The following is a 16772-nucleotide window of genomic DNA, read 5'->3' as shown; positions in this document are numbered from 1 at the left end:
CATAAAGTTTCACAATATGCCTATACATATGCATGAGCTATCCCCGCTTCGTATTAAAATTAGTCCCAAGGGGTCATTTTCATAAACTCCTCCTGTCTGGGCTTGCGCAGTGCCTCCTGGTGGTGGTCGTCGGGGGTCGTGGGGATGAAGGCAGGTGACTCCTCTTTGTCACCACTAGTAACCTTCTGTTCTTGCGCAAACTCAGTTATCCCTTGGCTTTCATTCAAGCTGCAGGGTCGGTTTTAGCTGGTTCTTGAAGTGACCACCTAGTCCTTACCAGGAACTGTCTTTTGTGAAGAACTGCAAGACTTTCTGCTTCAGATAGTTTGCACAATGGTTAGCAAATCGTTAAGCAAGTGGTTAGCAAAACATTAAGCACTATTTATCAACTTGATTGCACAGCAATAATTAATCAATGCCATATCTACTAAAATTTCTTTAACTGGGAATGAGAAGCAAGGGACTTTCTGAGAGAAGGAAAACAAGATAAAGGATATCTGGTGGTGTTTGGATGATCGGAGGGTATATAAGCACATAAGCTCTAACAATAAACAATTTTTGCTTAGCATGCAGCGAGGGTCCATGACTACGTTTCCACAGTTCACTGTGTGGTACTTGAAGGATGCTTTTTTCTGCATTCCCTGTGACAAAAAATAGTCGGGCGTATTTTGTCTTTGAATGGGAAAATCCCACAACTGGGCAGAAGACCCAGTTCACCTGGAGAGTGTTACCTCAAGGATTTAAAAATAGCCCAACAGTCTTTTGAAATCAATTGGCTAAGGGGCTAGAAACATGAAAAAGAATTTATCCTGAAGGATTTGTGTTGCAATATGTAGTTGACATTTTAATAGCCACAGAAACCAGAGAAGAAAGTTTCAACTTGACTGTTAACCTGTTAAATTTCTTGGGCCAAAGTGATAACAGAGTTTCCAAGAAGAAAGCACAGACTGGGAAAGAGATTGTCAAGTGTTTGGGATTTGAAATTACACAGGGACAAAGAGGACTTGGAAACGAGAGAAAGGAGACAACTTGTCAAATGCCGGAGCCAAAAGGAGCCAAGGAGCTGCGAACATTTCTGGCAATAGCCAGATGGTGTCACCTGTGGATTCCTAATGATGGACTATTGGTAAAACCTTTCTGTGAGACTTTAAAGTCTCACCCTGGTGTGGGGACCTGAAGCTCGAAAGGCATTCCAGAACGTAAAGGTAGCTCTTGATGTCTGCTCCTGGTCTGGGGTTGCCTGATTTAACCAAACCCTTTTAAATGTTTGTACATTAAAGACAACATTTAACTCTTTGAGTCCTTTCTCAGGAAAATGGAGAATGGAGAAGACCGGTTGATTCTTTCTCCAAACAACTGGACAATGTTAGCCAAGGTTGGCCAGGCTGTTTATGAGCTGTTGCAGCAACTGTCCTCCTGACTCAAGAAGCTTGTAAGCTGATAACGGGACAGCCAAGAACAGTTTATGTACTGTATATGGTACTTTCTGTTCTGGAGCAGAAAGGAGGACACTGGTTATCCCCAAGCAGGATGCTCAAATAGAAAATTGTCCTGTTGGAACAAGATTATATTGAATTAAAAACAACTACGACAACAAATCCTGCTGCTTTTTAAAAAATTCAGTAACAGAAGAATGAACCTAGACCTGACCCAGAATTTGAGAGACTCACCGACAGAAGCAGCTTTGTGTGAAATGGAAAAAGACTGGCTGGATGTGCAATGACAACGACAAACTCAGACCTTGATGGAAGGCCACTTCCAGTGAATACCTCGGCACAAAAGGCTGAACTGATAGCCCTCACAGAAGCCCTAAAATGGATGGAAGATAAAAAAAAGTAAATATATGTGAGAGAAGGAGTTAAAGAAATCTTAATAGATATGGCATTGATTAATTATTGCTGTGCATCCTAAGGAATCAAGTTGATAAATAGTGCTTAATGTTTTGTTAACTACTTGCTTAATAATTTGCTAACCATTGTGCAAACTATTTGAAGCAGAAAGTCTTGCAATTCTTCACGAAAGACAGTTCCCGGTAAGGACTAGGGGGGTCGCTTCAAGAACCAGCTAAAACCGACCCTGCAGCTTGAATGAAAGCCAAGGGATAACTGAGTTTGCGCAAGAACAAAAGGTTACTAGCGGTGACGAAGAGGAGTCACCTGCCTTCATCCCCACGACCCCCGACGACCACCACCAGGAGGCACTGCGCAAGCCCAGACAGGAGGAGTTTATGAAAATGACCCCTTGGGACTAATTTTAATACGAAGCGGGGATAGCTCATGCATATGTATAGGCGTATTGTGAAACTTTATGTATATGTAACATTTGGTTGTATAAATTTAAAGTGAGTTGCCACATAAGGCGCGCACGGTTTTGGTGGGACTACCCCCCTGTGCTGCCCAGCGCTGAATAAACATACCTACTTTACAATCTTACAGATTGTGGAGTCCGTTTTCCGCACGTCAGTTTGGCGAGCCAGCCAGGAGGATCTCTGCTTGGCTGCGGGATCGACTGCGGAGCGGACGCCCCTAGGCGCGCCCCGAGCACTTTCCTCGGAGGAGCCTCCGCTGCCAGCCGCTCACCACGGGAGCAGACAACGACCTCCTGAAACCGCGGACCAAACGGTATGTTTAATGGTAGGGGCCTGTAAGTCGTACGCGTGGCTGGGGCAGCTGGTAAATCGCGCAGAGACGTCTGGCGTGCAGCATAGTCCCCGTTGGTTGGGTACCCAGGTTAGTTTGGAGCATCAAAGGGGACTCGCTGACCGATAGAGCGGCCGCTAGCGATCTTGGGGGTAGATCGAGCGAGTCCGAGGTAACCGCTGCATCCCATTGCTGGGAGCCAGGACGGACCTGCTGATGATCGGTACATGAAAAGCAGGAGAAGGGTAAGCGGGCCTCTTTAACCCGGATTTGGAGATAGTTTAACATCAGTAGGTGAGTTTGTTCTTGCAACCATTTTGCAGCTGCTTTAAAAGGCTGGTATGAATGAGGGATCCCTGTGCTGTATGGTTAAGAGAGTGTGGTTGAGTGATTGATTGTAAGTGTGGTGTGGAGGAGTGAAATAGTTAGTCTAAATTTGAATCATTCATTGAGACCCTCTCACAGAGGAAATATAAAATGGGTAACACTCAAGGGGGAATATTAAGGAAAAGCCCCCTGGGCTGCATACTCGCCCACTGGAAAGATATTGCCGGGGGTGGAGGTACGGAAAGTAAAAAGACTCTTATTAAATATTGCAATCAGTGGTGGCCATTGTATAAGTTAGAGGGTGAAGTCAAGTGGCCGTTCAATGGAACGTTGGATTACAATACTTTGTTGCAGCTTATGTTGTTTCTTAGAAGAGAAGGGAAATGGGACGAGGTGTCGTATGCAGATATGTTTTTTACCCTACGAAATCACCCAGAGTGGCAAAGGGACTGTGGGATGATATCCCCGCAGGATCCTATAGTGCTCGCACTCGAACGGGAGAACAAGGGGGGTGGGGGCAGGTTAAAAAGGTGCTGTTCGTCATGCAGCATTGGGCAGAGGTGTACGAAAGCAGATAAAGTACGCCAGGTTCCAGAACAAGATTTAAGTGATTTGTTTAAACCTCCCCCCCGATCACAGGACCAGGACGCAGACTCGGAAGGGACATCGAATCCCCCTGATAGCCCTGTATCTTCCCGTACTAGACAGAAATCTGCTCCGACAATCTTACAAGCACCCCTCCGGGAGGCGGTGGGGCCGGATGGCAGAACAATGCTAATTAAAGTACCCTTCTCCACCGCTGACTTGGGAGAGTGGAGAAAAATTGCTAAAGATTACAGAAGCGATCCGGTAAGTGTGGCTAAACATTTCCAGTTCATTGTAAAACAACATAATCCGGACTGGAAAGACATACAGCTGCTATTAGAATACATGACTGAAACGGAGAAGCAGTTGATTTTAAAAACGGCAGGAAATCTAGCCGAGGATTATTATAAAGTTACCGGGGGAGATGTTAAGGAACACTTCCCCCTCCAGGACCCGAAATGGGAGGTAAACAGGTCAGTACATATGGAAAGATTGCAGGAATATCAGGAGTGGATTTCGAAGGGGATGGAACGGGCAATCCCTAAGACTATAAATTGGTCAGCCTTATATGCAATTAAACAAGGTCCTTCCGAGTCTCCATCTGAATTCCTGGATCGACTGAGGGATGTGATGCGTCGTAGCACGCCGCTGGACCCGGGGTCTGAGGTAGGGATACAGCAACTAGTTTCTCTGTTCCTGGGTCAGTCTACGGGGGACATAAGACGAAAGCTTCAAAAGTTGCGTCCTGCGGAAAGCAGGAATTTAGAGATATTGCTGGATGAGGCTTGGAGAGTGTTCAGTAATAGAGAAGAAGGGTATCGGCAGGGACAAAGAAGGTTGGTGGCTGTTGTTCGGGGAGATGGGGAGTGGAGAGGTAGGCGAAATCAGCCTCGGTTGGGGTTGGAAAAGGATCAGTGTGCAATGTGCAAAGGCTTTGGCCACTGGAAAAAGGAATGCCCAAGGAACAAGAAAGAAGACCGGAGGATCCCGGCGAATGCGAGGATAGCTAATGTGATAGAAGACTGACGGGAACCTGGGGAGTCTACCCTAGCGGATCCACTGGTTATAATTAAGCTAGGGGAAAAACAACAAGAAGTAGAATTCTTAGTAGATACAGGGGCAACATATTCGGTTCTGAATCAAGCTTTGATGCCCCTGGGAAATGATTATGTCATGGTAAAAGGAGCGACTGGCCAAAGTGAAAAGGCATATTTTTGTAAGCCTCTAAAATACAAATTGGGAAAACAATGGGGTATCCACAAATTTTTATATATGCCCAACTCCCCGAAAGCACTTTTGGGGAGAGATCTATTGGAACAATTGGGAGCAAAGATTATATTTGAAAAAGGAGAAATTACTCTGGAGGTAAAAGATCAGCAATATATTCAGATATTGAGTCTAACCTTAACCAGTCTCCCCTCAGAAGGAAAAATTAATGAGGAAATCCTAAACCAAGTGTACCCGGGGGTATGGGCTACTGATGTACCTGGAAGGGCGAAAAGTGCTCCACCTGTTGAAGTTAAGGTTAAGGAAGGCCGACGACCGGTAAGAATTAAACAATATCCCCTAAAGAAGGAAGACAGAGAAGGAATCCGGCCGGTGATAGAAAAATTTCTACAGTTAGGACTATTAAAGGAGTGTGAGTCAGAATTCAATACCCCTGTATTACCTGTTCGGAAACCCGACGGGTCATATAGGGTGGTCCAAGACTTACGGGCGGTGAATAAGATAACTGAGGACCTCTACCCAGTAGTGGCCAATCCATATACCCTGCTGACTGTGTTGACACCTGAACTAATTTGGTTTACTGTTTTAGATTTGAAGGATGCTTTCTTTTGCCTCCCTCTCCATGAAGCCAGTCAAAAATTGTTTGCGTTCGAATGGGAAAACCCTAAAAGTGGTTGGAAGACCCAGCTCACTTGGACGGTGTGCCACAAGGATTTAAAAATAGTCCTACCATTTTTGGGAATCAGCTTGCAAAAGACTTAGAATCCTGGGAAACCCCATCTGGGGAAGGAAAATTGTTGCAGTATGTAGATGATATCCTGATTGCCACGAAAACAGAGGAAGACTGTATGGCATGGACGGTGAGTCTGTTGAATTTCTTGGGACTCCAGGGATACCGTGTCTCCAAGAAGAAAGCCCAGGTAATGCAACGTAAAGTGAATTATTTGGGCTATGAAATTAGTGCGGGGCAGAGAACTTTGGGACAGGCCCGCAAAGAGGCAATATGCCAGACTCAGAGACCTCAGACAGTAAAGGAGTTACGGACTTTTCTGGGAATGACCGGGTGGTGCCGATTGTGGATCTATAATTATGGACTGCTTGTTAAACCACTGTATGCTCTGACAGCTACTGAGCAGAAGCACCTTGAGTGGAACAAAGAGACCGAACGAGCCTTTGAGCTACTGAAAAAGGCGTTGATGTCGGCCCCGGCCTTAGGACTCCCAGATGTGAGTAAGCCGTTTCTTCTTTTCTCCCATGAGAAACAGGGTATTGCCCTGGGAATATTAGCACAAGATCTGGGTCCATATCGATGGGCAGTTGCCTATCTCTCTAAGCAGTTAGACGCCACTGCAAAGGGTTGGCCTGGATGCCTACGGGCGGTTGCAGCTGTGATACTGAACATACAGGAAGCCCGAAAGTTTACCCTGGGCCAGAAAATGACTGTTTTGGTGTCTCATACAGTATCAGCGGTACTGGAAGCAAAGGGTGGGCACTGGCTCTCTCCACAAAGGTTCCTGAGATATCAAGCTGTATTAGTAGAACAGGACGATGTGGAAATCGTGGTCACTAACATTGTCAACCCAGCTTCTTTTCTCAGTGGGAACACAGGAGAACCAGTGCACCATGACTGTTTGGAAACCATCGAAGCAACATATGCAAGCCGCCCAGACCTGAAGGATAGCCCAATGGAAAATGGGGAAAACTGGTTCACAGACGGGAGCAGTTATGTCTTAAATGGCAATCGACATGCGGGATATGCCATCACTACCAGCCAGCAGGTAATAGAGTCAGGGCCTTTGGCCATGAACACCTCCGCACAGAAGGCAGAAATAATTGCCCTAACCCGAGCCCTGGAGTTGGCCTAGGGCAAAACTGTGAACATTTACACGGACTCAAAATATGCCTTCGGAGTTGTGCACGCACATGGAGCAATCTGGAAAGAAAGAGGACTATTGAACTCCCAGGGAAAAAAATATCAAACATGCAGAAGAAACTTTGAAGCTACTAGAAGCTGTCCAGCTCCCTGAGAAAGTGGCAATTATGCATATTAAGGCACAGCAGAGAGTGAGCTCCGATTTGGAGAAAGGGAATGAACTGGCGGACAGAGAGGCAAAACAAGCGGCCAAAATGAAGGTGAGAATAGAAGGGGCTCTAATTCCTGATAGGCAAATGTCTCTAGAAGGTAAGCCAGAATATACCAAGGAAGATCAGAAACTTATCACAGACTTGGAAGGGTCATATAATGAAGAGGGGTGGGCTTATACCCCACAGGGAAGACTAATTATTCCCTCTTGTTTACTGTGGCACTTGATACGGGAGGAACATAGAAAAAGGCATTGGGGAACAGAGGCTCTGTATAAACATTTGATAAGGGAAATCGTGGCTAGAAACTTATATACCACAGTGAGACAGGTGACTCAACAGTGTGACCTTTCCCTCCAGACTAATCCAAAAAAATACTCCCAAACCAGAAATGGGCCAGATTGGGAAGGGCAATGGGCCTGGACAACAATGGCAGGTTGATTTTACAGAACTTCCAAGAAAAGGGGGGTATCGCTATTTGCTGGTATTAACTGATACCTTTTCAGGTTGGCCAGAAGCGTTCCCAACTAGGACAGCCAAGGCTCGGGAGGTAACTAAAGTGTTGGTACAAGAGATAATACCACGTTTTGGGGTTCCGGCAACCATATCCTCAGACAGAGGACCACATTTTGTCTCAAAAATAGTGCAACAAATCAGCCACCATTTAGGTATAGATTGGCAACTTCATACCCCGTATCGCCCTCAGTCGAGTGGCCAAGTAGAGAAAATGAATCACTTAATCAAACAGCAAATTGTGAAATTGGGACAAGAAGCAAACTTAACGTGGCCTCAGTCACTCCCTTTAGCCCTTCTGCGTATACGAACGAGACCAAGGGCAAAGGAAGGACTGAGTCCCTTTGAAATTTTGTATGGACGACCCTATGGAATACAGAGGGGAATGTCTACGCAAGCTGGGGATGAAATTATGACTTCCTACATGGTGGCATTGGGCAAACAGCTCAATAAAATTGGAAAGCATGTAATTGGGACCCGGGGAAGAGGTCTAGATGAACCTGTGCATGATATACAACCTGGAGATGATGTATATGTAAAGTCTCTTGCAGAAAAAACCTTGGAACCACAGTGGGAAGGACCATACCAGGTACTCCTCACCTCCTTTACAGCAATTAAGATCAGAGAGCAGAATGCCTGGATACACCACACTAGGGTAAAAAAAGGCACCACAAAAACTCTGGACTTCTGAAGTTCAGGGACCCCTAAAGCTTAAACTGAGAAGGTAGAATGTGGATTAAGGTTTGTGTAATCCTGGTAAATCTACAAATGATGAACATAGCTGACAGTAAAAGAATTTACTAATTTTCTAGAAAAGGGGGGACTGAGAGAAGGAGTTAAAGAAATCTTAATAGATATGGCATTGATTAATTATTGCTGTGCATCCTAAGGAATCAAGTTGATAAATAGTGCTTAATGTTTTGTTAACTACTTGCTTAATAATTTGCTAACCATTGTGCAAACTATTTGAAGCAGAAAGTCTTGCAATTCTTCACGAAAGACAGTTCCCGGTAAGGACTAGGGGGGTCGCTTCAAGAACCAGCTAAAACCGACCCTGCAGCTTGAATGAAAGCCAAGGGATAACTGAGTTTGCGCAAGAACAAAAGGTTACTAGCGGTGACGAAGAGGAGTCACCTGCCTTCATCCCCACGACCCCCGACGACCACCACCAGGAGGCACTGCGCAAGCCCAGACAGGAGGAGTTTATGAAAATGACCCCTTGGGACTAATTTTAATACGAAGCGGGGATAGGTCATGCATATGTATAGGCGTATTGTGAAACTTTATGTATATGTAACATTTGGTTGTATAAATTTAAAGTGAGTTGCCACATAAGGCGCGCACGGTTTTGGTGGGACTACCCCCCTGTGCTGCCCAGCGCTGAATAAACATACCTACTTTACAATCTTACAGATTGTGGAGTCCGTTTTCCGCACGTCATATGGACTAAGTCAAAGTATCCTTTTGGAGTAGTGCATGCTTGTGGAGCCCTATGGAAAGAGAGAGGAACGCTGACAGCACAAGGAACATTCATCAAACACTGAGAAGAAATTTTGCAATTGCTCCAAGTGGTGCGAAAACCTAAAGAAGTTGCAATAATGCATTTCAGACCCCACCAATTTGGGAATTTCCCAGTGAACACTGGAAATAGATTAGCCAATCAAACAGCTAAGGGAGATAGTAGAAAAAGGCATCACGGCAATAATACCAGGTGAAGAAATGAGATTCAAACAACAAACACCCTGTAGTAGTTCAGTACCTTACAGTAAGGTTGATCTGGAATTAGCTAAATCACTTAACTCAAATAAAAATTAAAAATTATGGATGATTACTCCTAAAAATCAAGTTGTGGTTTCACTGCAATTGATGCTTGGAATAAATTGAAGAAAATTCATTGAGAAATAGAGGCAATGTTCAGCAATTTAAGGAGACAGGTGATTAGTGTTAGGATGACAAAGTTAATAAAATCAGTAATAAAAAAAAAGTGTGAAATTAGTTTAAGGAACAACCCTAGAGATATTAAATAACCACCCCCAGGATCTTCAGAGAAAGGAAACTTGCCTGGAAATGGTTGGCAGATTGATTTTTTTCAGAGTTGCCATGACAAAATGGATGTAGATACCTATTGGTATTAGTAGATATGGCCAAAGGCTTTTCCCTGTCACACCAAGAAGGCAAGAGAGGCGGCTAAAAATCTGTTGAAGGAAATAATACCACGGTTTGGAATCCCACAAAGAATCTTATCAGACAGAGGTCCTCATTTTGTAGCTGAGATTACTGAGCAAAATTCTGGGAATTAAATGGGATTTACTCATTAGAGGCCACAATCTAGTTGACAAGACTTAAGAGACAGATAAGTAAAATTTATCAGGAAACATCTTTAAAATGGCCTCATGCTCTTCCTTTGGCACTTTTGAAAATCAAGATTCAACCCAGATCTAAGACTAAAATTAGTCCTTATAAGTTAATGTGTAGAAAACTTTATCAGGCTCCCACCCTTCTTCAAGATTTGACTGTTCCTGGGGATAATGAAATGACATTGTATTTGCTATCCCTCGGAAGAACTCTGAATGCTTTAAAAGGATATGGAACTGTCACAGAGCCTCTTTCTTTCTTTAGATTTCTCCCATTCACCGTTTTCAACCAGGAGATGATGCGTACCTGAAAATTTGGGAATCAGAATCTCTTCAACAAAAATGGAAAAAACCATATCAGGTGTTTCTAATACCACATACAGCCCTTAAATGGGAAGGTGTTCATTCTTGGATTCATTATATAAGAGTCAATATAATGGAAGCACCGCCTCCAAAACAGAAACAATGGATTTCTAAAGAAACAAGACCTTTAAAGCTCATTTTAGTGAATTATAGAAATCATATCAAAATATGGAATCTATCAAAAGAATTTTAGTAGTAGTGTTAATAATACTTTTTGTTTTACTGATTATAGAGATTAGTTATAAGTAAATGAGACTTACTGAAAAAATTAAATAAGTCTCAAAGCGGGGAAATGTTATGATAAAGAGGATTAATCAATGTAATTTTAGAATAATATGATTTTTGAAAATTAAATACCAACACGAGGTGATTTTTTGCTAACTATGAAACTGTAGTCGCATAGGCTAGATTTTATGTGTAATCTATTAATCTTTAGAGGGAACAGGTAGTTTTAGAATCGTTAAGAAAATGTATTATTTGGTTTGTTAAAAGTTAGCCTAGCATATCTGGGGCAATGAAGAAGGGTAGTAGAACAAAGGTAGGCCTCGAGAATGAGATGTGAAAGCAGTCCTTTGGAGGCAGAGAAGATGGAGGAACACCATGACCTGTTGTCAAGACCATAGATGGAGGTTCTAAGGGAGGTTGAAGGAGCAGATTCGAGGAGGGGGCACTCTGACAACCCCCAACTCAAAAGACTGAGCATGTGCAAGTAGGTGGGGCATATGATAACAATTTCTAGGAACACTAATGATTACGTATCAATATTCCAGGAATTGCTCATGATTGTATATGAAATTACTGAATATATTCCATTTGTATTTTCAGACCGGCGTGCACGCTAGGTGGAAGGATCCCCTGTGCATCTGGCGCCGCCATAAAGAATGCCTGCTTCTTAGTGCTATGTTGGTGTTAAGGAGTTTGATTCCCGATTGAGGTGACAGTGGGACCTTCCCTGCTTTTATTTATTTCAAGACACTTCTTTCTCCAAAACTCTGCACAGGAATCTCCTTGCAATGCTGGCCTGTGGCTCCTCTGCTTCCTTTAGCAGGCTTCAGGTGGGCTTTCGCCTAGCTTGGGTCCATGTGGATAAATATGTACAAACACGGAACCAACATCCAAAGAATGTGAGAACAGAGGTTACACAGAAAAACATCCATGCAAGCAACAGTGAGTGAAGAAAAATAATGTCACTGGGATTTAACACCATGCAGCAGAAACAAAACAAAGTAAAAAGGACAAACTTTTTTTTTTTTAAAAAACACAGTTGTAGTCTTTCAGCATTTCCAGTGTTCTTGTAACTTCAGGCACGGGACTGTTGCATAGACAGGGAGGAGAACTTGTGATAAAAGGACTGACATGTCCAACACTTATTTGAAAAAAAGAAAAACAACCAAAACCCAATTATTAGGAGACCATGAGAGATGCTTTAGGGGATAAAGATTACCAGGCTGTAAGGACACCTAAGAAATAATTCTGGGATCACATGAGATTCGGCTAACACATGTCTTTCTGAGAAAGTCTGAGGTGTTAGGGGCCTGACTTTTTATGAAAACCCCTCAGGACATCTGGAATGGCAAACCCAAGTGAAAGGGGGTTTGCATCTGTTTCAGCAGGTGTCACCCTAGGAGGAGAGCCTGCGCTTGCAGCTCTTGAGAGCAAGAGATTCGCAGGCTCCCTGCTCCTAAACTTTCATTCCCGTTCATCAATGCACACGTCTGCGTTAAAACGCATACACACAGCCCCTTGGCAATAAATCACTCAGGACATCCAAATGTGGTTGTAACTAATAAAACCTGGTATGCAGTAACTCTGCAGCAGGACCTTCATGAGGCTCACCCACTCCCCCAGCATTTCAAAAGGTAAAACATTGAAGAGCAATTGCTGACGAGCTGGTTTCAGTGGCTACTCCTTAGCATGCTGCTGATGAGGAAAGGAACTGCATTGAGCTGATGTTAGCAAACCTGTAGGTAACTTCAGTCTTTTTCTTCCTAGCCTAAACAGGAGCCGTGATCTTCTCCGGATTAGTGGAAGGATTTCTGCCAAGCCCAAGGCTCGTGGCTGTGAGAAATGGGATGAACTCCTCTGGGCAAGGCTGCTCCCTGCCTTTTCCCTGGATTGCTCTCACACTCAGCTGCTGCTGTCAGTCCTCCCCTGAGGATGAGTACGGCAATCTAGAAGGCGTTATTTCAGGCAAACAATTTCGAGGGGCAAAATATGAGGATGTGAGAAGAAAAACATAGGCAAGGAGAGACAACTGTGTAAGGAAATGGAAGCCCAAACAAGCAATGAATAATCCCTGACAAATAAGACTTCTTCTGGGACTAAAAGGACAGAAAGATGGAGGTACACACAATTAAAGCTAACAAAACTAAACAGAAGTAGAACTGCAGCTTCTTCAGTGCTGGTGCTGGTTTGCCTGTGTGTTAGCCCTGTGTCTCCTCTTCTTATTTCTGGAAAAAAGCACTTTCAACCTGCTTCTACTCAGGGAGAAGTTAGGGTTTTGAGGACATTAACTCCAAGCACAGGAGAAAAGCTCAGAAGCTCAAATCAGGATTCCATTTAGGGTCAGATTTACCAAGTGCTTCTCAATAGGACCCTCGGCACCATCACAAAGAGCCCTGTGCAGATTCCCCAGCTGGAGATCTCTTAAACTACAGGAACCCTCCAGAGAAGCAAAGAGTAACAGTGCAAGGAACTGAAAAGCTGGTGTGCTAACTTTGAATGGCACCAAAAAAAAAAAAAGTATGGACTGAGGTGTACCCATCAGCTGGACAAAGGTCATACAGCTCCTCTGCCATAAGGCAAGGAGAGAGGTGCCATGGAATGAACTTGCCATAGCACTGACATTCTTGTTCACCACCCTGCTCCCTACTGATTCACATCGGCAGGAGACAAATACCATCAGTCATCACATTTTGGTGCCAAATAGCTCCGGTCAAATTATTCGTTTGATGGGATTGTTAATGTGGTTTATGAGGGTAGGAGTTTGGAACAGTCAGACTTCTCTTAGACATGCAAGTTCACCCTGCGTGACATTCTCTTCAGTCTGTTAATAGGACTGAGCATTAAGGTAGACCTTATCAAAGGGATCAAAAATCACAGGCACATCAGTTCTTTGGTGGAATTATGATCCAAACGAGGTATTTCCAGGGGAGCTCCCAGAGCTTTGACCAGTACTGGTCAAGATCTTTATCTGTACTTAAAGGGGAAAAAAACCTCCTTCTTCCTGTAAACTGAAAAAAAAAAAATATTATGAAAAGAAAGGTTATACTGAGGCAGGAAACAGTTTCAGCTCCATGTACAAAAAAAAGACCGGGCTCTGAGCTGTCCATTTCCCTCAGGGGTCAGGGAAAACTCCTTGGTTGTTGGTTGGTGCCATGAAAACATTGCCCAGAAAAAGGTTGGGGAAACAAAAAAGCAGAGGGGAGGAAATCAAATGTTACGAATAACTAGGAAAGCAGGAGAGAACAAAAGGAAGAAAATCCTTACACCACTGCCTACACGATGCTTAGCCTGGACCTTAATCCTGGGTGCAGTCGTGTACCCCCAGACAGAGCTGAACTGCAAGAGGTTCAGAGAAAGCCAGCAAGGAAGCGCAGAGGTCACATGGCTTCCACACAGGACCATCTGAGTAAGGTGGGACTCTTCAGTGGGGGAAAGTCAGGGCCTGCAGACCGGCACAGTAAAAGTCTACAACATTCTGAGAGGCAGGGAGAGAGTGGGCAACGACCCTTCCCTCCTTTCCTACAGAGGGACAAGGGCCATCAGACACGGCTGGTGGAAGCAAGCGAGGGCAGGCATTTTTTCTCACAGTAGAGCAGAACTGCTGAATGCCCTGCAAAACCAGGGGGTTGCAAGTGCAAAACGTTTATGTGGGTTCATGGTGAGATGGGAAAAGTACCTGAGAGCGAGCCACTGAGGACTCTCAATAGGCCGTAACAGATTTGGGGGATCCCAAGAGCTGAAAACAGTTGCACATGAAGAAGAGTATTAGGAGCCTTCACTCCTCATTCCATAATGTGACAGAATTCCCAGAAAGTGGAAAGTTTGCCCATCATCCCTCCTCCTACTCCTTTTCACTGTCCTCAAAACATTCATGTTCCTAACTCTGCCTCCAAAAGGTTTGCTGTAACTAGATAGTCTGCAGCTCACAACTTTCTGGTTGTTACCTGTAGTTTCCCAGTGTAAGCCCTTCCTTTTCCAGTTCAGTTGTACAAGACTTCTGGGGCACATGCAGTCAGAGAGCTATCCTGACCTCACCCCCTCCTCTATGTACACAAAGCACTTGCTCTCAGGACAGCCAGCTTGCATTCATGCCTGTTACAGAGAACAGATGCAATGCAGAGCGCCTTCTTATTAACTCAGACACATGCTGTTGTCCTGGTTCTGGCCAGGATAGAGTTAATATTTACCTGAGCTGGGTGGAGAACTGAAGCTGGTAGCCCCTATGGCTGGGATAGTTAACTAATTAGCTAACAGCTGGGGTTAATTTACCCAAATTAGCCAAAGGGCTATTCCATCCCATCTGCCATCATGCTCAGTATATAAGTGAGGAGGGTGCTGAAGGGAGGTCCTCCTAGTTGGAAGAGACTGGATGTGGAGATCTGTTGTGAGCTATTATACTGTATTTGTGTTCCATCACTCTATTGTTTTCTTCTGTCATTACTGTTAAATTTACTTTTTGTTCAATCTCAACCCGCATGTTTGGTTTTTTTTTTTTTCCTGGTTTTCTTTTGTTTGTCAAATCTCCTCCTATTCTCTCGGAGAGTGGGGGGAGTGAGAGAGAGACTGCGTAGTCTGGTCCCCGTTGGGGCTGAACTACGACAGTTATTTTGGCGCCCAACGTGGGGCACGAAGGGTTGAGATAATAACAGATCTGACTTTTTTCTTTTTTTTTGCTTGAAACAAATTTGTTTATACGTGCTTGTTGTATTGGTTGTCAGTTATTGGTCATGATGTTGCAGTGGTTGGTTATGTTGTTGTATTGTCTACGCTCTTATATGTACTACGTGTTCCCAGTGGTGGTGTTTATCACCTCAGGGAAAATGATGAGAATTATCCTTCTGTTATACTATGCCATATACATCTATGACATGGTGACATCAATGGCCTTAGAGATAAATTGGTATTCCTATGTGGACAGCTTCCCGAATTCTTTCACTTCCAGGGTAGTTAAGCCACTTTTTGAGAACTTTAAAGATCTGGGGGATATTCAAGCCACTATGATGTTGTTGTTATGTATTTTGAATGTGTGCCAAGTCTTGTCTAGAGCTGCAAACCCACTTTTTGGGAATCTCCTCCCGAGATTTACCCTAAGGCAAGATACTAATACGTGGCATGGTGTGAGGGAGAACAAACTGACCTGCAATGTAGGTACTCAAACCCCAGCAACAGGCATTGCAGCTGAATCAGAGGGTGAACCTGTGCTAGTTTCAGTTGCCCCTGTATCCAAGAAGACTTGGAAGCGGAAGTCAGCTCGTTTAGTGAGGGAAGAAGAAGCCCCTTTTAGGATGGAGCAGGAGGAAGAAGAGGAAGGTTTATTTGCTACATGCCTAGGAAGAACTCGGCAGGCAGGCTCTTCCTCAGGGGAAGAACTCCTAAAGGAGACAGTGAGCACCAGATTTCTATCCCTGAGCGAGCTGCGAGACATGCGAAAAGATTTTAGCCGTCATCCTGGGGAGCACATTATCAGCTGGCTGCTGCGGTGCTGGGATAATGGGGCCAATAGCTTGGAATTAGAAGGCAGAGAAGCTAGGCAACTGGGATCCATTTCTAGAGAAGCAAGCATTGACAAAGCAGTTGGAAAAGGGACACAAGCCCTCAGCCTCTGGAGGCGACTCCTGTCAGGTGTGAAGGAGAGGTATCCTTTCAAGGAGGATATAATGTGTCATCCAGGCAAGTGGGCTACCATGGAGAAGGGTATCCAGTACCTGAGGGAATTAGCTGTGCTGGAGATTATTTATGATGACCTGGACAATGATCAGTTACCTAAGGATCCAGATGAAGTCAGGTGCACACGACAAATGTGGCGGAAGTTTGTTCGAAATGCACCATCATCATATGCCAACTCATTGGCAGTTATGACCTGGAAAGATGGAGAGGAAGAAACAGTGGATGAACTGGCTGGCCGACTCCGGCAGTACGAGGAAAGCCTGTCTTCCTCCCTAAGGGCCTGTGTCTCGGCTGTGGAGAAACTATCCCAGGAGTTCCAGCAATTCAAAGCAGATATGTCCCATTCCCCACCGGTACGGGCCAATATTTCAGCTATTAGGAGTAAACGTTTCCCTGCTCAAGAGAGATGGTTTACGCGGCGAGGTACCCTGTGGTTTACCTTGCGTGACCAAGGAGAGGACATGAGGGAGTGGGATGGGAAGCCTACCTCTGCCCTAGAGGCGCGGGTACGTGAGTTGCGTGGAAAAACCATTGCAAATAGAAGTTCTCCCCGGAAAATTGTTGCACCAGTCTCCAATAGGGAGCGTAGAAGGAATAGCTTTAGTTCTGACCCTCTTGAAGGGACCTCTCATGCATATTTAAAAGAAATGAATAATGAATACTGTGGCCAGGATTAGAGAGGCCCTGCCTCCAGCCAGGTGGAGGAGAGGGATAACAGAGTTTATTGGACTGTGTGGATCCGATGGCCTGGCACGTCAGACCCGCAAGAATACAAAGCTCTAGTGGATAC

General features: G+C 44.5%; 1 protein-coding gene across 3 annotated transcripts in view; it reads right to left on the bottom strand.

Annotated features, from left to right (window-relative positions):
- Positions 1-36: 36 nt before the first annotated feature.
- The window catches only part of LOC147598668 (endoplasmic reticulum-Golgi intermediate compartment protein 3-like), a 29827-nt gene continuing 13091 nt past the window's right edge, over positions 37-16772 (bottom strand). The window contains exons 8-9 of one of the 3 annotated variants that reach the window (XR_015260339.1): positions 1671-1809; positions 37-1551 (exon numbers count right to left, since the gene is read on the bottom strand). Coding sequence is in view for 2 of the 3 variants with exons in the window: in XM_086760694.1 (XP_086616820.1) it covers positions 13280-13323 (44 nt within the window). In the remaining variant the exon portion in view is untranslated. Of the gene's footprint in view, positions 1810-11136; positions 13324-16772 lie in introns of those variants that run through there. The other 2 variants (XM_086760698.1, XM_086760694.1) reach the window with 2 other exon arrangements.

The sequence above is a fragment of the Chlamydotis macqueenii genome, chromosome 16 (genome assembly GCF_036417535.1).
Source record: "Chlamydotis macqueenii isolate bChlMac1 chromosome 16, bChlMac1.mat, whole genome shotgun sequence".
In the NCBI taxonomy this organism is placed as follows: Eukaryota; Metazoa; Chordata; class Aves; order Otidiformes; family Otididae; genus Chlamydotis; species Chlamydotis macqueenii.
This window is presented reverse-complemented; position numbering and strand designations above follow the sequence as displayed.